Consider the following 24,004-nt stretch of genomic DNA (forward strand, 5'->3'; position numbering starts at 1 on the left):
CCCGCGCGCGGGTGTTGAGGATGGAACGGCGAGTTTTTGAATTTCTTGTTATCGCAACTTAAGGACTTTAACGATTTTTGGTTATGCTTTGCAACTGACCTATTATACAAGATGGCACTATTGTAAATATATGATAATTCCAGAGCTGGTTAATTGGCTTAACCGATGAGTAAAGCGTCTGTACAGTGGGAGCGGGGGTGGGGGGGGGTGGGGGGGCAGTAGTTAGTTCACCTCATTTCGAAGGGGAATTCAGTTCTGAATCGACGCGACTTCAGACGGGTTCCGAGAATGTTGTATTTTGCCTTCTAGATCTTTCCAACACATGATCATTCAGGTATTCCAGGATCTTTTGCAAGGATATGCATTCCGTCTGTTGGATTTCAGTGTCAATTGTCTTTCTCTCCCTTTCGGTCTTTTTCAACATCTGTCTCTCGCGCTCATCATCTTCCTCCGTGTTTCAGCTGCAACTGTTTACATAGCAATCTGGAAATGTAGAGTTGACAAAACCGACAAGACAGAACAGAAATTTTATTATAAATATATATAAGTATATGAACTACTGAATATACTGTAAATGTTTTTTTCTCTTTTTTGCTCTGTTCCTCTGTATATAGGTTTGCATATTTTATAGTCTTTTACTTCTATCTGGAAGGACTGGATGACTAAGAAAATTTAAAGACAAAAAATGAAACACTGAATTAAAGCAGGTAAACTCTAGTCCTTAGAGATGCAGTATGGTTGTAAGGTATTTAATTATGGAACGTAAGAAGAGCCAATCAGATTTGATCCGAACATTAATGTCACTTTCAGAACTGCTGCCAACATGCTTATTTATTTGCCTATTTATGTATTCATTCGTTCATTTTTTTACTTTTTCAAATGTCATTTGTTAAATTATTTTTTTCTCCATTTTAAAATACTAACATATGTACTTTTATCATTTCAACGGTTGGAATTTTTATGTTTGTAACCGCACCGAATATCATTTTGTCATTTAAACGATGCTTTTTTAAAAATATATTTTTACATGTTTTTGTATTGTGAGACACAATGGAACAATGCAACTGGCAGAATCAGGGTAATCCTTTATGGAGAATGTAGAACTCTTGAAGGACTGGTGTCAAAAGTTTTTTGCTGCACCTGTTAGAACTGTCTGCTGTTTTCTTCTGTTCTGCGATTCCATGCATCTGTCAGAACTCCGATTTGCTTCACTGCTTTTTCAAACACACTGGGAAAAAAAGGAAGAAAAACTGCACTAATCCATCAGACTCTCAGCAACTCTGGTTTTATAGCTGTTCTTCATTAGCACTAACTGTCTTCAACTCATCAGAAAAAGCCAGAACTTACAGAAACAATGCAGTAAAATGGGGTTTAAAAAAAAAAGAGAAAAATACCAAAAAAAGAAAAAAAGAAAAAAGAAAAGATTTTCAGAGATTTTGAGCACAGTTGAGTGTGCTGGGTGGTATCTGTGGATTTTTGCCAAGCCTATCACAAAGAGATTGAGCTGTATTAGCAGTCAGAGTGCTGCCGCAGCTCCTGCCCTGTTCTCAACTCCACGTTTCTCTGGTCCCTAGACTCTCTTTTGTAATTTTACTGAATGACGCGTTTCCGCTTAAGCCCAGTAATAAAGCACAGTGTAGAATAAAGCAGCATTATGCTTGTCCCATTTCCTGCTGTATGTCTATACAAGCCTTTTTATGAGTTGTTTTTATCTCTTTCTCTCTTTTTATGGATTTGTGGCACGACTGATGTACTCTGAAACCACTTCAAAGGCGGAGGGTTTACATGCACACACACACGGGCACCTCTCTGAAACTTTCTTTACAACACTTCAGATCAAATTAGACCAATAGCCCTGGAGCGATGTTTGGCTGAATCCCATTGCATATACTGATGCTCCCAGATCGAGTTTGAAGTATCAAAGCATATATGCTGTGTATATTGGAAAAGCAGGGGAATAGGAAAGTGAGGGAACACATTAAAAATCGTGCTACACCCCCTGTGGAAAAAAAAAAAATTGTTAATATATGCAGAAAATTCAATGACTCATGAATATTGTGGAAAACACAGCGATGACTGGAAATGCATCTTACTGAGTCACTCTTACGAGAATTTCTCATTTCATCAGATGACAGTGGGATTATACGTTACAGATCACAGCAACTGTTCTTCAGAAGCTTTTTAAACATATATGTTGCCAAGTTAGTTCTTTGGAAAGCCTGTGGACTTTAATGGTGCTGCTGCCCAACCATCTGTGACTGAATAAACAACACCATTTATTAATAAACACATTTTATTAAGGCAAAAATAAACCTTGAATACGTCAATAGCACAAAAAAGTTAAAAAATTAAGACCATAATTATTTCAAGACACTAAAGAGATTTAAAAGGCAGAATTAAGAGCACATGAATAATTCAGTTATTCCTACAATCAATCTGAGTCACCATTATAACCCTTCAACAGATGAAAAAGATGTCTTCTAAGATCTCGCTCTCCTCCAGGTCTTGCAGAGAGGACCGATTGGGGCCAAAAGGAGAGAGAAGAGTCTTCTGAAAGGACTGAGGGGCGACGAAACTCCTCCGGGATGAGGGGTTGATTCGGTACCTTTCTGGGTTGGATACGGGGCTGATAATATCCAACAACTCAATCAAAGAGTCGTCCAACCTAAAAATGAAAAAAACACCACTCAGCAAAAATGTCATAGAATTGTTTTATACACTAAAACGGAAGTGGACAAATAAAAGCATGACAATTTACATAGCATTTGGAATGCTGTACATCCTCAGATTCCCCTACATAAAAACAACATTGTTGCAACTGAATAGATGACAAGAGTTCACAGGCTTTAAAACATGTGGCCTTAGGGTGCATATGAGGAACAAGTCGGCTTGTTTTTTCCTGGTTTGGAAGGAAAACTGAGAGCCGAGTGAGGAGATAAATAAATAAAAGAATAAATAAACAAAGATTAAGCTAATAAAGATTCAACCCCTCAGTCGAGGTGCTTAATAAATTATTCATCGAGTACAGACGCACACATTTCAGATATAAAACATGAATTCTTAAAGCACGCTCCACTGATGCTGCTAACATAATTCACTGCTCATTCTAAACAGCATTGATTTGCATCCATGCAGCAGAGGGGATGAGTGGGTATTCATACAGATGTGTGTGTGTGTGTGTGTGTGTGTGTCTGTCTGAGGGATCTCAGCTCCTATGAGAGGCAGAAAACGGTGTCATCCACTGAGTGCCTCTGACATATGAAAGCAGTATTTGCTTCACGGCCATGATAGCGGTGATTATCCAGGACGCTGAGATACATCCCATACACTATTTCCTTGGTGTCTGACACTTTTTGGGTCTGAAATCATGAAAGTGTTGGCTAAACCTGAAAATATTTCCACTGAAAGGTAAATGGAAATTAAAGGTTGTTAGAACTTCAAACTTCTATCCTTCTCAGGAAACACATTAGCTCTGTTCTAAAGCTCTGCCTAGGACAACATCCTATCTGAGATGGAACCTCGAAAGTGATTGATTTGGAACAATTAATATAGCTAACTCCTCACGTATTTTAAGACTCGATTCAAAGTTGATTCCAGTAGAGTAACGGTAGCATGTTGCTTATCTACAAGTGAATGATAAAATAGTCATTTTTAATAAGATTGACCTATTTTTTATTTAATCAACTTGGATTTTTTTTTTTTTTTTCACTATAAGCTTGGCGCAATGCTTTCTGGTACTGCCCTCACCAGAAAATATCTTGAATTTTGTTAAGAAATATTAAGATATTAATCCTGCCTACCTTTTTGGCTAACCTTATGTTGAGAAATGTCTATGGTGCTTTAAAATGCTGTTTTGGTATTGGCAGCACACTAGATTCTGACTAACTGTGACTATTTCAACATGCAATATTGTTGATGAAAAAGACAAGCCTAAAATGTAGTTAGGAAACTAGATGAGGTTAAATAAACTAATTATATGATCTGACTTTTTATTTGTGCTTATGGGTGAAAGTGCAATAATTCATGACAATTTCTCACGACAATAATCATGAAGAGTAATTTGAGCAAAATAATTGCGATTAACAGTTTAAGTATTATCCAGCATGAATAAAATACAAGTTTTCTAGACAAAAATTCCCGGATTGTGAACTAAAACTTGAAAAAATCTGGATAGACTGACTAAAAAACTAAAAAGGACATTTAAAACAGGACTTTGACTCAAAAAAAAAATAACACTAACGTGCATGAAAAAAGGGAAATTTGATTTTTTCACAAAAGTTATCATATGACTACAGAAGAATACAGTGAATATAGCAAATATGTATGGACTATTTTTAAGGTGCAGTCATTTCTGTGAAATTTTACCTGCAAAAATGGTCAATTTTCAAATTAGTGATGAAATGATAAAGACACAAGTCACGTACCAAAAAGCTTTTTTTGTTTGATCAATGCAACAAATCCACCGAACTGAACCCATTGCGAAATCTATGTAGAGAAATCTTTCACCCTCACGCAAAATTACTATTGAAATAACTGGAATTTACCAACGAAAATTCATTGAACGGTAAATATGGTAAATTTTGTCATTTTTGAGGTTTGCCAATCCAAACAATTTTCATTGCAAGAAAAAAGGCAGCCAAAACATTCTTCCTATGGGTTTGCAACAACATGAAGATGAACAAATGATGACAGGCTCTTCACTTTTAAGTGAACTATATCCTAAAACCTTAAAATTATGCCTACATCTCCCACCCTTCAACTGTCTATTTCTGTTGACCAGGTGAGAATCTCTGCACAGGTAAAGATGAGTTTTGAGGCTGACGGATTGATCCCCAGAGTGTTGAACACATGTTCACACAGCCAGCGTGGTGGGGTTCCTGAGCACCTGTTCTCCCTCACGCTGGGACTGATGAAGGTGCCCTAGCTCTGGAAGACATCCTGCATTGTTCCGGTGCCAAAGATCAGAAACTCACGCTTCCCTGAGGACTACAGACCAGTTGATCTCACTTCACACATTGCGAGGACCTCTAAGAAGCTGGTCCTTAGACAGACCACCTGGACCCAGGACAGTTTGTTAACCACTGTTACGGTTCTGACCCTGAACTCTGGAGGCAGCAACCATGCACCATTAACAAACCTACATATGCTGTACTATACTGGCTGTTCTGCACACTGCCATCAGACAAACACAAGAGCTCTGGTCCAAACCCTAGAGAGCTGCCGTGCTGTCTACTGCTTATATGAGAGGTTCTTCACAAGGGACAGGTCTGGAACAACCTACATAGGCAGCAACTCCATATCAAATGCAATTTCGAGAAATATCAAGAAATTTAGTACTTCAGCTTATTTCAGTTAGTTGCCATTTCTAATTTTCCTTCTCTTTTTCATGAACCTTCCAGATGCAGCCAGTAAGAAGTAATTACATTGCACATTTCCAATACTTAAATCCAACTGCATTTCAGTGATAACATAAAACAGTTCATGCAGACTTACAATGTTTTTGCGCTGTTAACTTGTCAACCCATATTCCAGTAATACATACATAATCAGGAACGTCTCATTTCACTCCTGCAATTTTACACTGAATGTTTCTGAGTACTCGCTTTACTGAAATTACTTTGCAATAAATATTGTTACAAGAATTATGATCTTAACTAACAGATACAAACAACATTTGCACTTTATCTGTCAGGTATGTTTCATTTGCTAGCGATTACAGAGCCAGTTACAAGACCGTTTGAGAAAGAGACGCTCGCTGAATGTCAGTATGCAACTTCATATATTCACTCACAATAAAAAAAACTGTTACAAATATTTCATGACATCATAATAGATCAAGCTGCTTAATGTTCTTTTGCTTTTAAGCCTGAAACTTGAATCTAGGTTTCATTTACATCCAGTCCTATAACAATGATGATGTCCAATCCGGGAATCTCATTTTGTCATTTTGGCGAATGACAATCGATTGCCATCCGACAATTCTTTTGCACATTTGCATCAGAGGGAAAGAGGAGAGCTTACACTGAGGGTGGATGGCTGATGGGGTGGGACTTTGGCAAGGCTCCCTCTTGAAATGTGAGAATTAGCATTTTTATTTGTTGATTTATTTAACGGACAGGCCTCTCAAACAGCCATCCATCAACGGACGACATTGCCGATATGAATAATGCATTTCTTACCGCCGGTCACAATCTATAACAAGGGAAGGGGTAGGTGTAGTTTGGGCGGGGGAGGGGGATGTTAGGGTGTTGGTAGGAGGAAATTGCCGGAGAGAATACTAATATGTTTGGCAGTCATATTTACCCAAACGCTTTCATTGCTTTTCACAAGGTCCACTGGTGAATGACCATGAGACATTAATATCACTTAAGAGGAGGTGTGCTAATCCCAAACGCTATCTGTTCACTCAACGGATCAGTAGGGGTTGGGAACAGAGTTCAAGATGCCTGAAATAGAAAAGCAGAGGTGAGCGCAACGATCGCAGTATTTAAGTAACCAGATTACTGAAGAGAAAAATAAAATAAAATAGTGAATTCCTGAATTATTGGAAAAAAAAAAATATATATATATATATATATATATATAAATATCTAATAAAATATTATTATTATTATTATATAGTATCATATATATATGTTTCTATTTATTTATATATTTAATAAGTAATTTCATTTTCAAAAATAAAAGTAAGAAGCTGTTTAAACAGGAAGCAACCAAGTGGGGTAATTTTTTTTGGAAATCATACAAAAGTATAAAGAATATACCAGAATCTCTACAGGTTAACTCATTTTGCAAACATGGGCATAAAAAAAAACTCCTACTCGCATCAATGAGAGCGAGGAGGAGTAAAATACAGAGAGAGGGTGAAAGACAGAGAAAAAAATCAGGTTCTACTTCAATAATTCCAAACAAAAGACAGTTTATCAGTTTCCAGACTCCAGTTATTTTACTGTTCTCATTAAAAATGTCCGTCACGCCTGAGAGCCCAAACAAATTTGTAGCCCAAACAGTAATATAAAAATTCTAAAATGGCAAATACAGACAAAACTGCATGTCAATTTTCTTCCAAATCAATAGAGGAGAGGCACAGGCCATGAACAGGAGCACTGCCATTTCGCACTTTGGCTCTATCAAACCAGCCCTGAAAATTTTAATAAGATACACAGTTAAAAAAAAAAAGGTTCCTCTTGTAAAGTGAAGAGGAGTTTACAAAAGATGGCCCAAGTCTGCACAGGTTAATTTAAAAAGGTGGAAGTAATTTGAAAGAAGGACGTGGTTTGATAAGTGTATTGTTTTGACGACTCTTGCAGAGGTTGTGGAGTTTTATCAGTCTGACTGCATAATTCATCTCCTTCTCCCACTGTGACACTTACAGTCCACTCTCCCGAGCGAGATCAACTCACACAAGATTTTTATATTTCTAAAGGAAATGTGAGGAGCTTGCCATGCAAAACACACCATCACAATGATAGGACGTTTATTTAATTATTTAAAATATATATAAATATTAAATAAACAAATCTTTTAAAAAAATATATATAAAAAAAAAATATTTGAAATTAATTAATATATTCATATTTTCTAAATGTTTTTGGCACGCACCCCTCCTCAATCATTCAACTCCACAAATGAAGTTTAATACGTTGGGTTCCAAATCCTTACCACCAACTATTTATTAAAGATAGAAATAGTGACACTTGCTTTAGCAAGAGCTTAAAAACCCCAGGATTTGAAAGACAAGACCAATTTAAGTGTGTTATCATGCAAGAATCAGCTCACTTGAGTTCACACACCACAAGGATACTGCCACTCAAAGAAAACTACCTGTTTCAGATTGAGTGAAATGTTATGATCTATAGCAGACAGGAGATATCCATAATCATTTTCATTAGCCTGAGCTTTTTTTCCCAGGGCATCTTTTTTCTTTTAAGCAAACTTATAGTAATAAAGTGCTTGTCTATTGATTCATTGTGGGCTGACAGCTATAGGTTGCTCTTCAAGAGTGTGTCCATGCAGAATCAGACCCATCAGACCCTGGGCCAGGCCTGAGGTTGTTCAGAAGACTGCTGGCATCCAACCTCTGGCTTCTTAAAAAAATAAACCAAAACGACACACTTAATTGATTTCCTCAAATCAAGTTTGGTTTTGAATAATGCAAAGGTACCTTCCAGACAGTGGGCTACAATAAAATATTTATCTTCCATACATAGACTTTCCACAATGCTGGTTTGAGTAAACGTGGTCATCTCATTAAAGTTCATGTTTGGCATTAGTGGGAAAAGGAGGTTTTTCCCATGATGCTTTACCAACCAAGCCAAATATGTCCTTTTAAATCAAAAATATGAATTGCATGTCATACGTACAGATATTTGTGCTGTCAATGTAATGTTCCATTTTCATCAATTATTTTAATTAACTTTTTTATTTATTATTTTCCTACCATCGGAGCAATTTAAGCTAGCTTAGAGACTCTAAATATTGATGTGCGATTTCTTAACCGTGGCAAATCATTAGTTCATTCAATTAAAATCTTCTAATCGAATCAATTCACAGTCCTAAGAGAAATGTGTAACTAAAAAAGTATTTCATTGGCTATTTTATCACGTATTTTTGACGTTAGAGCTGCTTGATGTCACAATGAAAGGTGAATCTGGAATGGCCACTTGAAATTCAACAGTTTGACTGTTCATTAAGAGAAACATCTCTGCCCTGGTCTTAGTTCACATTTGGCCCTTCTCAACTTCCCAGATACATATTATGCATACGCGAGTATTCACTTCCCTGTCAGTTCTGACATTCTCTTGGTATGCCTCCCACAAATATCATAGCTGCACACAAAGCAGCCTAATTTTCCCGGCCCCTGTAAAAGTTCTGGCTCGGAAACGTCTGAGACAGAAAGGAACATATTAATGCAAAATATTCACCACAACATATAACAGAGGGAGAAAAAAGGCAATTACTTCTGAAGTCAGTACATTTTCTCCTAGAAAAAAGAGAAGAAATACGCCTTACAAACGACTTACAAATAATCTGCATTTTTCAGAGATGGCACGCTAAACGAGACATGCTCATGCTCTCGCTGTGGGGGTTGGGGGAGGAAAAAAAAGACATGCTGTCACATTAATTACCTTTCTACGTTAAAAGAAAACGGTAATGAATTTCCTTCCCTATCCCAGAGTGTGTCTCGCGCTAGCGGTCAGTGATTCATTCTCTGCCTCACTCTTTCTCATTAAGCTGAGGGAGGCGGCGCGTTCTCGGCCCGGGCTGGAAGACTCGGTTCAATTACACCTGCTGCTGGGCCCTGCTACGCCAGCTAATGGGACTCAGCTTGGCTCCTGTCAGCCTCAGCGCTGGCCGGCAAAAATCTTCATTTAACTCATCAAACAGGCCTCGCACTGCGTTCGGCCCAGACCAGCTTCCTCTTTTTTCCTCTTTCTTTGCTTCTTCTCCCTTTTCCCCTGTTTTATTCTGATTCCCCATACATCACTGCTCCCACCCCTTCTACTTTTTCACATTCATGCATTAAGAAGCTCTATCACAGAGACAGGGACTCCAAGAACACAATTAATACACAGGCTTGGCCCCCGCTGTGCTGTTGAGACAAAATTGCTGTCATTTCCCTCTTTTCACTCCTTCTTGAATTGAACTTGTTAAATTGTATTTACTGGTATGGGTCTTTTCATTGAATTTCCTGAGAGTGGCTTCTCTCAAGCACCATACCCCACCCATCTTTAAATTGCAACAGCAGCCTCTCAACATGAAAGTGGTAGTTGAGTGACCGAACTGTCAAGTGGCAGAATTAAATGTTTTGCTCAACTAAAAATATAGAAAGGGTGTGTAAAAACATATTGGTTGTGCTAGACGGCTGGGGGGGGAACTAGACAGGATGAATTAGATGTGTGTATGAAGAAGCCCATCCATAGCAAGGGGAAAACATGAGTGGACCAAAGACAGAACCCTGAGGGACACCTTAACTCACCTGGAAGCCTTTGGAGTGCTAGGAAGACCAAGAGGAGGAATTTTGGGATGAGCAGATGTCCGGAAGCTTTGTGTAAGCACAGGAGAGGTGGCCATATCCTTCTTGGTAATGGAGATCTCTGCAGGGAGAAAATTAGAGATGCTTGAAAGGATGTAATGCAAATTTCCAATTAAAGAGGTGAAGTAAAAAGCAGAAAGGTATAACATATTCTGCATAATTTCTTGTGCATGTACCTTGTGAAATCTTGGGTGCAGACTGTTCAATACTTGATGTGTGTTGCTGTGACTGTACATTGCTTAACGGTTGTCGAACATTTCCCTGCAAAGTGTGTGACTCTCCTTCTTTTATTTCACTTCTGAATAAGAGAGAGAGAGCAAAGATTTTGGTCAACACTACTGTTTAAAATTTGGGGTTGCTCACCAAGGCTATATTAATTGATACAGTAAAATTCTTGAATATTAATCACAATTTAAAATAACTTTTCTATTTTTTTATAATTTAAAATATAATTTATTCATGTAATGGAAAAGCTGAATTTTCAGCAGCTATTACTGCAGTCTGCAGTGTCACGTGATCATTTTAAATCATTTAAATCACTCAGAAATCATTTTGATATACTGATTTTGGTGCTCAGGAAACATTTCATGATGTTGAAAACAGTTGGGCAGTGGGCTCCTTCATTTTTTATGAAAATCATGCATTTTTTCAGGATACATACATGAACAAAGTTCAAATGAACATCTTCTGTAACATTATAAATGTATTTATTGTCAGTTTTGATCAAGTTAATGCACCCTTGCTGCACAAAAGTATTAATCAAAAAACAAATCATATAGACGCTAAATTTTAATCAGTGCATACTTGAATATTACATTTCTTTATTTATTTTTTCATCTCTCCAGCCCTTTTCTGCATTCAATGCCATTTTGAAAACAAGCTATACCTGAGTGTCAACTGATCCATTACAAAACTGGATTGTTGACCCTCATTAAAACTGCTGTCTCCATTTAGAGGTCTCTCAAAGTCTGTTGTCGTTGCTTTCTGAAGCCTTCAAAAGAGACAAATAAAAACAATGTTCATGGTTCAGTTCAAGTTAGGCTACATAATGTCGATTACTATCAAAAACAGTTCAACTTATCCCTCATAGTTATAATACACTGAACTGGAAATACTTTAAAGGTGCATGAAAATGTATCTATTTTTATTAAACAATCCATTACAAAATGCTAATAATATTTCAACAAATGGTTTGTGCCAGACTCTTACTTGCTGTACTGAAGGTATGACTGGCGGAGTTGCTTGTTCTGGAGCAAAAGTTTCTCTTCCTGTTGAGCCAACCGAGCTTGAATTCTCTCCCTCTCCATCTCCAGCTGTTTCTTCTGCAGGAGCAGACATCGTCGTTTCTCCTCCCAGTTCTCCCGACCAGACAGTGGCGCTATTCCAGTTCGATTAGCACCACACAGGCCATCATTTTCCATTCTGTGGCACTGATGAGAGCACTTGGGTTCAGAGGTGCCATGCAGCCTCAAGGCATCACAGGCTGAGGGATCCCTGTTGGAGTAGCTGAGGTCGCTACGTCCACCTTCAGAATTGTGATTGGTGTGCCTGTCATGGATTTCGCAGTTCTGGTCGCTGCTGGAGGGTGCACTGAACGGTCCCGTTGAGAACGAATGAGTGCACTCCACTGACCCACCTCTATCAGTTCTGCTTCCTGATGAAGGGAGGTCCAAGTAAGATCCATCTAAAGCAGTTCCTTTTCCACCCCAAGACCTCCTGGCCGCCCCTTCGCCTCTAGGAATCTGTGAGACAGGGCATAGATACAAAAAGTATACACTTCACCTCTGACCATTTAATAATGTGGCCACAAAGACAGGTTTTACTCAAGGGAGTCAGAAAGGGTGGGCTCATCCTAAGAGAACGCAACAACCCAAGGTCAGTCACCAAAGAGATAAACATTCAGGACAAAGGAGAATCGTCCACCTCTCAGGGGACAGAAATAGGCCGCTGACTAATTCAAGAGGAGGTCGCGGAGCATGTAAACATACATTACTCACATCCAAGGTTTCGGAGAGGACAAGCTCATTTCCCTTATACAAGCTTAAGATGGAGGGTGCATAGGGTGCACGGTCTAAATTAAAACAACGCGAGTTTTTAGTGTCAGTTAGTGAGTTTTCTTGTTTTGTTTTAGCTTTAATATTTTTAGCGACAGTGCTTTGAAGGGGATGAATTTAGAGATGGAACCTCTCTGAGAGGGTTTTAGTGTGCTGACAGGTTAACAGTTATAGATGCTAAAGTGTCAGCATGCCAAAACCCCTCTCTGAGAGGCTGCTTCTCTAAATCCATCCCCTTTAAAAGCACCACCGCTAGAGCCATCAAAACAGCACTTTTGTAACAAATTCACCTTCAACAAATTTTAAGGCAATTACTGTTGGATCGCCTGCTGTGAGCAACGAACCGTTATTATGAATTATCCAGAGATCTATGATAGTTTTGAGCAATAAAAGGAGCTGGATATTTAGGCTTTTTATTTGTTGAATATCTGATCGTTAGCCTGTTCCAACAGGATAGGTCACTGGTTGTCATGAAATATTTGCATGACAAATCTGTGTGTAGTTATGAGTCTGCAGGTTAATTGGCTGATTAATAAACAGAAAATAAATAAGTAAATAACAAAGCATAAACTTATACAATAGGGTATTAAACTAAGAGTAGTTTTTATACTGCTAGACAATTGGTGGTTTCCCCCAGATTTGGAATGCTTTTTATTCAGACTCAGGCCAGGCACTTTTTTAATGCAATTCACTTATAATTTCTTAGTAAATTTCTTTATGTATTTTTCTTCAGGAAAACTGAGAATTGGTATGCAAAAGAGGTTCCAGTATATGTGTAAAGATATATGCATTTAAAAAAATGTTCTGCCAGAGCAATGAATTCAGCCGATGTCCAAACAACTTAGATAAAATAGATAGATAAAATTAAACTGCGGTATTCATTTTTCTTTTTCAAATATTCTCTTTCAATTCAAAATGTCATATTACAGATATAAAATGAGTTATGAATGCCATTTCATGTTTCAGGCAACCTTGGTGGTCTCATCTCTCTCTTTGACCATGTGAAAGACAGAGGGACAAATACCAAAAAAATACCTGTAGCTGGGAAAATGACATAAGCGTAATCTAATTTAGGGAATTACTGGTAAACTTGCAACAGCCTGCAGTGAGTTACCATTATATGTTCAAGGTCAATACTACATATATACATATCTACAGTTTATGTGTGTGTGTGTATATATTTATATACGTTAATTAAGTTATATGTACAGATACAGATAATTTCACCAAATACTCAAATCTCAAAACGAACAGATATCACCTGTCACCTGATAAACTAGTTGGTCTGCCAGGATATTAAGTTAGTGGGGCAAACAAATTAATCTATGCCTGTTATGATTATACAAAGCCATGACTGATCAGCCAAAATTTTAACATAGCATAGAGGATACAAATTCCGTGCACGCACATGTTCAGCCTGAGCCATTTCTGGCTTTTCTCTATCGCTCTCCCACACACAGGCACATTCTCTTTTAGTACTCACCTTGCTGTGGGAGCAGGACTGATTGAGCAGGGTGATAGACTTGTTGAGTTTCTCTTGCTGTTGGGAGAGGTATTGCTGATAGAGTCCCAGCAGCTCCTGACACTCTCTGTACTGCTGCTGCAGGCCTGTACCACGGGTCAAGGGTCAACACGCATTGAATAACTCTGCGGCTTTTCCCACTTAGACTAAAACTCTCTCCCCTCCCAAGCCAGACATGGTAATCCATTTCCCCCACTGTAGTGTTGCCAACCTAATGCTGAGTAGGCAGGAGCCTTTATACAGAAGGTACAAAATTAAAGAACCTCCCTCAGAGTAGTGGCCCAAAGGTAACCAGTAACAGTAAAAGCAAGCTTTATGTCGAGTTAAATACTCAAATGTTTTTTGAAATGCCCAAAGCCAATGTTATCAAGCTTCAGATGCAAAACCAATAATATTTCAAGATGCTTTCTTGGACTATATCAGTGGTTGAAGGATTTCTGTGGTCTGTGAGTTGACTGGAGGCTTAAAAAAATAAATAATAATAAAGTATTAAATAAAATAAATAAATAACTCAAAAGAGCGGTCTGTGAGTCAACCGAGTGATTAAACAAACTGGGTGACTAAATTTGTTTTTATAAAATATAAAAAGGTAATTTGTACAGTACATAAAACCGCATGTTATAATTCTGAGAAAGTTGGTGGTTTCCCTAAGATTTGTGGTGTTATTCAGATGGCTAGGCAAATTTGTTTAGACACTTCATTTATAACTTTTTTCAGAGAACGCCTAAAACAACATCACAATTGCTATCATGCCGTTTTGGCGAGAAGCAGTTAAAATTAAATATAATTGACAAAAATACCAACACTGAATATGGTATAAAACCACAGTAATTCATGTAAAAATGCAGGTTATCAATTAGGGGGAAATTTTTTTAGGATTGGGGGTTGTTTTTTGGGGAGTCAGGCAAATTTGTTTGTGTGCAATTCATTTATCATCTGAACTGTTTTTCAGAAAATGTAGAAAAATCTGAATTGGTATCACAAAACTTTGGTTTTATTTTGTCTTGGTTTTCACCAAATACAACTGGCCAGGTACAATCTAAACATCCTAAAATATACATTTCAATTGAATAAGTTAGTGTATAACAGAAAAACCTACAAAAAGAACTGGCATTAAAAATTTCTTCCACTGAGCGCTCGGTTGCCCAGTGTCCTTATATCAAAAAGAGGAGGAGACTGGTTGGACTTCTTCTCTGGCTCCTGACATTTGAGTCTCTCTGGCTGAATCCCAGCCGCCAATACCTGGAGTCATGTTTGTGACTTTCTGAAAAAGTGCACAGACAGAGAAGAAAGCGAGAAGAGACAGCAGCACTGCTGAGAAGAGATAGAAGTGTTTCTTCGGGGCAAGGGCTTCACACACTCCTCCATCTGGGTCTGGCTGGGCAGGAGTGGGCAGGATGCCAGGCTGTGAGACAGAGAGAGCTGGCACACATGCAGCATTGGGCAGAACTCAACTGATCTGGAGCAGAACCATAGCTACGGCGACTGCGCCGACTAATGACAGCGTGACGTCCGCTCGCTTACTCTCACACGCTCCACAGAAATCCATTCAGTAGATCTAATTTTCCAACGTGGAAAGCAATAATGGAAAGCAACTTTTTTTTTTTTTTTTGCTCTTTCTTCTTAATAAGCAGCCTGGCTGTACAGCACAACCACTCAGTGTTCATCATAATACCTCAAGGCCCAGAAACTCAAGAGGGACAACACAGATCAGACCGACTGAAAGTTAGAACGTTATAGAGATTATTTATAGTCCTCATATCTCCGTTATTACAATGTCAATATGCACTAAATCCAGCCTCTGCTCAACAGCCTCTCAATCCAATACCCATAAGATAAGCGTGGTAAATCTTACCTTAAAACAAAGGCTAGTATTAAAATCTCCAGAATACTGCACAAAGAAAATGGAACTTCACAAATACAAAATTAACCCACAAGAGGCCATGCGCTAGTGATTTTTACCATGGTAGAAGCAGGGTGTCAATATGAAGTGGTATAATCACAGTGGCCTCTTGGTTTAAGAAATAACCAGGGCACTAATGTCCAATAAATAATTTAAGTAATATAGTTTTTGTGTAATAATCTCCTCACTGTTGCCAAGCAATATGATGTTGCATGTTATAGCTTGCATCTTAAATTTGTAACATTTTGCTAAATTACATACTACATTCAGTATTCACACATACATGTGAATTTGTAATATAAAAAATAATTGACTGATACCACTGATTCAATGCTGTCAATTTGAATGAGTAGCAAGTCTGTAATTACAATTAGCCATACAATTTACTACAAATGACTAACTCTGTGTTAATGTTCAGTTTCAAATTACTGAAGTATTAAATACATCCGACTATAAAAACTTAAGTTAAGAGCCAAGAGAGTGAGTGGTTCTAATATCCCCCAATTACAAGTTTCATATGGTAATTAGAAATGCAATATAAAGGCCTCTGGTGAATCAAATTTGCAAATTTCATCTGCTTTTGTCTTACCCTAATATTGGTTATTGAAGCAGAATAAAGTTGATTCTGGGCTTAAAACATTATTAATACCAAAATCTGTATTTAAAAAAACAGTTCTTATTTCTATACAGTTTCTAAGTGTAATAATATTTTACAATTCTACTGTTTTTAATGCATTTTTGACTAAATAAATGCAGCCTTGGTGAGCAGAAGAGACTTCTTTCAAAAACACTAAAAGATCTTAGAACCCCAAACCTTTAAATGGCAATGTACATACTCAACCCACGTAAGGTCAGGTCATTGTTCTGTTCATCAATTTGCACTGGCAGCTGCTTGCATATGACCTGCCCAACTCGATCCGAGCAGGAAATGGCTAAAGACACATCTCTTCCAACTACACTTGACCCTCTAACATTAGCACTCTCTATTTTACCTCTATTCTAACTACTCGTTTTCTTTTTATTTATTATATAAATCCATTCTATTTTCTATTCAATCTACTTGAGATATATATATATATATATATATATATATATATAAAAACTTGACCCTCTAACACTATCACTTTTTATTCTACCTATTTGTCTTCATATTTATTGAAAAAATGGCCCTCAAACACTAGCTTTCTCTAATCTTTTTCTATTATATACTTGCTTTCTTTTTATTTATTATTAACAACAAAAAAAAACTTGCTACGTGTACTGCGGGACTTGTCACAGCACTTACATATTATTGCCCTTTTGTTGGTTTGATTGCTTCTATTGTCCTCATTTGTAAGTTGCTTTGGATAGCAGCGTTTGCGAAATTATTAAATGTAAATGTACAGTATCTCACAGAAGTGAGTACACCCCTCACATTTTTGTAAATATTTTATTACATCTTTTCATGTGACAACATTGAGGAAATGACATTTTACTACAATGTAAAGTAGTGAGTGTACAGCTTGTATAACAGTGCAAATTTGCTGTCCCCTCAAAATAACTCAACACACAGCCATTAATGTCTAAACCGCTGGCCACAAAAGTGAGTACACCCCTAAGTGAAAGTGTCCAAATTGGGCCCCAGTGTCATGTGACTCGTTAGTGTTACAAGGTCTCAGGTGTGAATGGGGAGCAGGTGTGTTAAATTTGGTGTTATCGCTCTCACTCTCTCATTCTGGTCACTGGAAGTTCAACATGGCACCTCATGGCAAAGAACTCTCTGAGGATCTGAAAAAAATAATTGTTGCTCTACATAAAGATGGCATACGCTATAAGAAGATTGCCAAGACCCTGAAACTGAGCTTCAGCACGGTGGCCAAGACCATACAGCGATTTAACAGGACAGGTTTCACTCAGAACAGGCCTCGCCATGGTCGACCAAAGAAATTGAGTGCACGTGCTCAGCGTCATATCCAGAGGTTGTGTTTGGGAAATAGACGTATGAGTGCTGCCAGCATTGCTGCAGTGGTTGAAGGGGTGCATCGCCGCACACTGCATCAAATTGGTCTGCATGGCTGTCGTCCCAGAAGGAAGCCTCTTCTAAAGATGATGCACAAGAAAGCCCGCAAACAGTTTGCTGAAGACAAGCAGACTAAGGACATGGATTACTTGAACCATGTCCTGTGGTCTGATGAGACCAAGATAAACTTATTTGGTTCAGATGGTGTCAAGCGTGTGTAGCGGCAAACAGGTGAGGAATACAAAGACAAGTGTTTCTTGCCTACAGTCAAGCATGGTGGTGGGAGTGCCATGGTCTGGGGCTGCATGAGTGCTGCCGGCACTGCGGAGCAACAGTTCATTGAGGGAACCATGAATGCCAACATGTACTGTGACATACTGAAGCAGAGCATGATCCCCTCCCTTCGGAGACTGGGCTGCAGGGCAGTATTCCAACATGATAACGACCCCAAACACACCTCCAAGACGACCACTGCCTTGCTTAAGAAGCTGAGGGTAAAGGTGATGGACTGGCCAAACATGTCTCCAGACCTAAACCCTATTGAGCATCTGTGAGGCATCCTCAAACGGAAGGTGGAGGAGCGCAAGGTCTCTAACATCCACCAGCTCCGTGATGTCGTAATGGAGGAGTGGAAGAGGGCTCCAGTGGAAACCTGTGAAGCTCTGGTAATCTCCATGCCCAAGAGGGTTAAGGCAGTGCTGGAAAATAGTGGTGGGCTGGTGGCCACACAAAATATTGACACTTTGGGCCCAATTTGGACATTTTCACTTAGGGGTGTACTCACTTTTGTGGCCAGTGATTTAGACATTAATGGCTGTGTGTTGAGTTATTTTGAGGGGACAGCAAACTTACACTGTTATACAAGCTGTACACTCACTACTTTACATTGTAGCAAAGTGTCATTTCTTCAGTGTTGTCACATGAAAAGATATAATAAAATATTTACAAAAATGTGAGGGGTGTACTCACTTCTGTGAGATACTGTAGATGTTCAAGACTTAAAGTCCTTGTTAAGGATGTACCGTAGGTGGAAATATCTAAGCAAAATTCATCTTCTTTATTATTGTAGCTCATTCAAGATCACTGACTGTCTAAAATGAAATGATTCAAGGGGATATCAAATCCTGAGCTGCCAACAAACCCTGTCCTTCATGACAGCTGGATGTCAAACCACTGTGTAATAGCAGGTATGAAATGAGTAACTGTTCAACAAGGACTCTTACCATAAATAGGCCTCTCATTTGTAATGAGAACGGAGAGCCCGTCTCGTAGATAGAGCGCATCGCACGCAGGCATCTACCTCGCAGCTGATGAGAGGCTTCTGATACTCCGATAGACAGGTTGGGCGTAAACACACATATTAATACATTAACAGAAGGGCGTGCGGGAACGCTCAGCGCCTGGTAATCTGGAGCGACTGGAGCGGGACTGATAAGATTCTCTCCCGCTTCCCGCAGCGCAGGCACCTCTGTTGGCTGCCGGCCAATCAGAGCTCATTCCGAGGGCCTACATCAGGAGAAAAGAAAGCTGCAGGCATGGTGCGTCTCCACCCCCCGTCCAAAAATACACAAAATCAGAGTTTGCATTCGATATTTCAGACAGCCGCTGTCAACATGATTCACTCCCCTGTCAGCCGGCGCAGAAATAAAATAATGAAATCCACCTCGAGGAAGAACAAAATTGCGCCGAGGAGAATATTTTACGGGGCCTCTCGGCCGGATGGTCTGCGTGTGTAGGTTGAGATGTAAATCGATAGGAGGACAGTTACCACGACCGCACGCTTCGATTTAAATAACAGCGAAAGTGACTCACCAAGCCACTGATGATTTGATTATTTATATATCGTGAGACTTCATTTGCTGCGAGCATGTGGTTTATTACTTCCAATTATTAGTGTGTCTACAAAACTAATTGGTCATAAACAATATGCGAGCAGTGGGTTTGTGATTAAGTGGCATTTCTGTGAGGGTCTAAACCCCACCTAAACTCATCCTGCCGGGATGCACGGATCCGGAACTAGTCAAACAAACTATTACAAAAGGACTTGTGCTCCTCTGATACATCCGCGGCGTTTGGAAAAGCGACCATGCAAACTTCAATAAGATTAATGATATTGATGAATGCATTCAACTTCTCCTTTGTGTCTTCCATGCGTCTTGATGTAAATTCCTTGTGAAGAACAAAGATTGCGAGCTTCTCTGTAACAGAATCTACCGTTTAGAGACGTGGTGTAGAATGCCAAAGACAGGCTTGAGAAAATTCTAATTTCATTCTGTACACGAGCTTCAAATTCTTCCTACGCACAGAATGTAACTTATAATCCCCCCCCCCCCCCCCACCCCACCCCTACAGAGATATTTCCTCTTGATAATCGCGATCCTGGCAGATGAGATGGAGACGATGCGAGCAATTATTCTACACAGACCCTCATAACTCAGTTTGTCTTTTTGCGTCCCCCTTAACCTTTAAGAACAGCTCCGTGGGCCAGCATCTGTCTGATACCTTTAGAGAGCATCCTGTCTCCGCAGGGGGCTTTCAAAGAGTTTGTCTTGCACTACAATCTCTTTTTAATGGAGTTTTGAATTTTAGTAGAAATGCCAGGCCGTGGAGCCAAAGTGCATTTAATTGAGTTGAGCTCGCCTAATTTCTGAGCTCGCCTGCCAAATCTGCAATTTAGCAGCCTGCGATTGCTCTTCGTATTTCACAGTGTTGGGCGAAACTGATGGTTCGCCATGTCTTTTGACCAGAACAAGATCACCAAAGTTGGCAGAACCGCAAGGAAAAAAAGGGAGCATCCGAACTGTGCAAAGTTTGTGATGTGCCAGCCGGATGACAGGTTGGCACGAGAAGAAACCCACGCCGTTCCCAGTGGTCGTGTGATTGGTGCCAGCTCTTTCAATTTCAAACGAAAATTAAAAGCAGTTCAACCCAAACCAAGGACGGGTCTGATCCCTGAGCTCAAAAACTGGCATCTAAAATAGTAAATATTAAACGTAACACAGTGGGAATGCTCTGTTCATTTGTCTGTTAGATTTCACACAATCACTGCTGCAAATAAAGCCTGTTACATCTTCAATGAAAAGATTTAATATTAGTGTCGTCCAATGTGACACATAATGCCAAAGAAAGTGAATGTTCACCCCTTCAAATGTAATTCAAAAATCGTCTCAATGACGTCCTGTGGTTATATTGCCCATACAGCAGTCACGACGAGGCTGAACACAGATCCAATGCTTAGACAACACTGCCCCCTGTCAGTCTAATTTACAAAGCAGTCCTTCACCTTCTTCAGACTGATACGAGTCAACACATTGTGAATTACACTACCATTCAAAAGTATCAGTAAGATTTTTTTAAAGGAATACTTTTATCCAGTGAGGACGCATTAAATTGATCAAAAGTGACAGCAAAGATGTTTCTCGAGCAATCAGCTTATTAGAATGATTTCTGAAAGATCATGTGATTGGAGTAATGGCTGCTGGAAATTCAGCTTTGCTATCAAATGAATAAATTAAAAAATACTAAAATAGAAAACAGCTATTTAAATTCTAATAATGCTTCACAATATTACTGTTTTACTGTATTTTTAATCAAATAAATTCACAACAGGACTTTTGAACAGTAGCGTATCAATCAAATCATTTGAAATACTCACATAACCATAAATGACCATGTGTATGAATCTGAATTAACATAACCAGGAAGGATAACAGCTAACATATGCTTAATATATAAATCATTACTGTAATTAACAGCAAAAAAAAAATCCCTGAAAATTTCCCACATTTATAAATTGTTTGCCATTAAAATGTAATCAGTGTTAATTTGGCGCGATTGATGACAGCATTTAATTTACACGAAAACAAAGTCTGAAACTTAAACTCGACCAGAACATTCTTACCGCTTCCCTGCTTGTTGTAAAAGGATACTTTCCCTCTCTTGTACGATGAGTTGGTTTTGTTGCTCTAGCTGTTGGATTTTCTTCTCAAACGTCTCCTGCTCATCCCTGAGTTTCTGTACAGACTCCTCTTTTTCTTCACTAACTCTGAAAAGAAACACAAACAAAACAGATCAGATACACAGATGTATCACTATGCACAGAAAATCACATTGGCTTGAGGGCTACTGTAATCATTCATTCAGTCTAAAAAGTATCAGATCACTATAATGAGAGGGCTTTACCTGGCCAGCTCCTGGATGAGATTGGCAATCCGACGCTTGTCCTCTGGGCAGAGATCCTTCAATGATGGCTTACTTTTGGCTTGAGCAGCGCTGAAGAGAGGCTACAGTCCAGAACAGACACTTTTAAATTGTATTTCCACACATCTATAGAACACAAATTTCTGAAGATTTTACATACAAATCAAATGAACAAAACTGGTTAGATTCTTAGTACCTCCTAAAAATAACCATGTGAATTTACAACTGCAAAAGGGAATTAGATTTGCACTTCCTGAAGGAAATATCAATTCATGCAAGGTGATGTTCGATAAAGACAAAATTCCATAGGCAAATATTAACATAACAGAGTATATGCAAAACAACACATTGTCTAAATTTACTAGCTGACCGATCTGTCTTACTGAAGCCCCGAATTATTAAGCTGGTTTCAGGAGTACCCAAAGATTTATGCACAAAATGTCTAAAATCTAAAGCAAGTCAATATTTCAGATACACTTGCATGTTTCTAGTGAGTTAAAAAAAAAAAATGTATCTAAAGGCCTGACAGATAAAATAAAATGTAGACAAATATAGCAAATATAATATGAATTCCTAACATTTTTTATTTGCTATTTTTAAGTGGATGCAGGAGTGGACATTAAGAAAAATCAGTCAAAAAGTGTCCAACATACGTTAAATTATAGGTCAAATATTTCTGAATTTATTAAACATATTTTGGTCACTGCATAATTTTCCTACCACCGTTTGGCATCATCAAAACTATCATCATCAAAACACACCGTTTGGCATCATCAAAACTATAGTTTCATAGTTTTGATAATTGTATTATTTAACATGGAAATTAGCAATAGTACAGAATAAACTTGTACGTATGCAAAATGATTAGACTTGAATTAATTACAGACACAATTAATTTTTTTTTTTTTAAAAGGACAAAGACTATTTTTTTAAAATGTCAGTTTTAAAATGTGGATTTTCATTTGATTTTAGCATGAGAATATACAGTCTCTACTTCAGCTGTGTCATGCCACACTCCCACTGCTGTTTTTATTTCAAAACAACGATAATTGGCAAATGGTGACAAGTTTGCATCCCTGCAGACAACTGAGGCACTTCACCTCACATACACTGTAAATAGAGTTGCAAAGGGGTGGAAAATTTCCTGTAAATTTCCAGAAACTTTCCAAAAATCCCAGGAAGATTCCAAAAAATCCCGGAAAGTTTCCGAAATTTACTGGAAATTTTCCAACTTTTTGCAACCCTAATGTAAATATTCATTTTTCAATGCTCACCTGAGTTAAAGTGAGAGAAGGCATGTCCGGTTCTGGTGCATATGTAGAGATTTTGGAATTGGCTACAACAGAAGGCAGCTTCTGATCTGAAGCTTTTCCCACCATCATCTCAGCACTTTGCACTGCTGAACGCAATCCTGTCTTTTGCCTACTTTTATCCATGCTGCTAGCTCTTCTTTTTATCTTTCCCTCTGTATTATTTGCAGACCCAACCTTCAGATCGGCATTCTTGCTCATCTCTAAGAGAGGATGGGAATGACAGTTTCGAAATGTCAAACATGAGTTGTCAGAATGATGAACAAGTCGTGATATTTTAGTATTTGACAGTATCAGTCTAAAACATTAAAAATGACATAAATCCAAGTCTCACCTGTAACAAAAACCATGGGCTGCTCTTCATCTGATTCTACCAAAGTTAAAGAAAACAACATGCCTACCATAAACAAGTCTATCAGCTAACGGTCTAAAAAAATATTGAAGAGAATAAGACTGCAACAATAATCCATCATTACTCCAATGTACGTGGTAAAAATAGGTAATTATGTGATACTGCTGTAATGCATTGTAATGTATGCGTACTCATTTTACTGTAGTACATTTCAGAAAAGTACACTTGTACATTGAAAACGGTTACAATTCACTGCACTACGTTTCTTTCTAATAAAATAAATGAAATTCAGTACAGTAAATGTATTGTCAACTGCAGCTTTATGTACTAAATCTAGAGTTCGGTTAAGCTGACAATGAAAATCCGCTAATAAGCTATTAGCCTCCCTTCTGTCATAAACACAGACCACGGTCCACAGTTGACAAGTATGCTTGCTAAATCATAATAATATAACTAATTTAAACAGACTCATTGAACAAAAACACGAAAAAAAAAAAGTAAGGATACTGTCATGAATCCAGTAAAATCCATTGTCATTTGCGCCCTCAGCAACAGACGCCATACTGAAACAACCGCCACTTCCAGATTACGCGCAGGAGCTCCTCCTCTTTTTCATCTCTGGTGAGTG

General features: G+C 38.5%; 1 protein-coding gene across 4 annotated transcripts; it reads right to left on the reverse strand.

Moving 5' to 3' along the window:
• Positions 1–224: 224 nt before the first annotated feature.
• kiaa1328 (KIAA1328 ortholog) lies at positions 225–23,997 on the reverse strand. Of its 4 annotated transcripts, none has more exons than XR_009267911.1 (13): positions 23,884–23,997; positions 23,359–23,394; positions 22,989–23,227; positions 21,697–21,797; positions 21,444–21,559; positions 13,574–13,698; positions 11,246–11,778; positions 10,923–11,027; positions 10,213–10,334; positions 9,980–10,097; positions 2,446–2,665; positions 2,094–2,258; positions 225–1,999 (listed from the first exon to the last, which is right to left on the reverse strand). XR_009267911.1 is itself a non-coding variant. In XM_058757964.1 (12 exons), the coding sequence occupies exons 1-11, from the start codon at positions 23,936–23,938 to the stop codon at positions 2,458–2,460; spliced, it is 1,758 nt and encodes a 585-aa protein (XP_058613947.1). In that variant the 5' UTR covers positions 23,939–23,997; the 3' UTR covers positions 225–2,258; positions 2,446–2,457. The 4 variants fall into 4 exon arrangements, 2 of the variants coding, with proteins under 2 accessions (XP_058613947.1, XP_058613948.1); XR_009267912.1 differs by having other exon boundaries at positions 225–483; positions 1,141–2,258; XM_058757964.1 differs by having other exon boundaries at positions 225–2,258.
• Positions 23,998–24,004: the final 7 nt, after the last annotated feature.

The sequence above is a fragment of the Onychostoma macrolepis genome, chromosome 21 (genome assembly GCF_012432095.1).
Source record: "Onychostoma macrolepis isolate SWU-2019 chromosome 21, ASM1243209v1, whole genome shotgun sequence".
NCBI lineage: Eukaryota > Metazoa > Chordata > Actinopteri > Cypriniformes > Cyprinidae > Onychostoma > Onychostoma macrolepis.

Bases quoted from the DNA above. Each gene is read 5' to 3' on its own strand.
- kiaa1328 (XM_058757964.1), bottom strand. From the start codon at position 23,938: ATGGCGTCTGTTGCTGAGGGCGCAAATGACAATGGATTTTACTGGATT. The intron at 23,228-23,358 runs GTGAGACTTGGA...ATCCTCTCTTAG, and splicing joins GCCCATGGTTTTTGTTACAG to AGATGAGCAAGAATGCCGAT. The intron at 13,699-21,443 runs GTATCCTTTTAC...CCCGTGGTACAG, and splicing joins CATCGTACAAGAGAGGGAAA to GCCTGCAGCAGCAGTACAGA.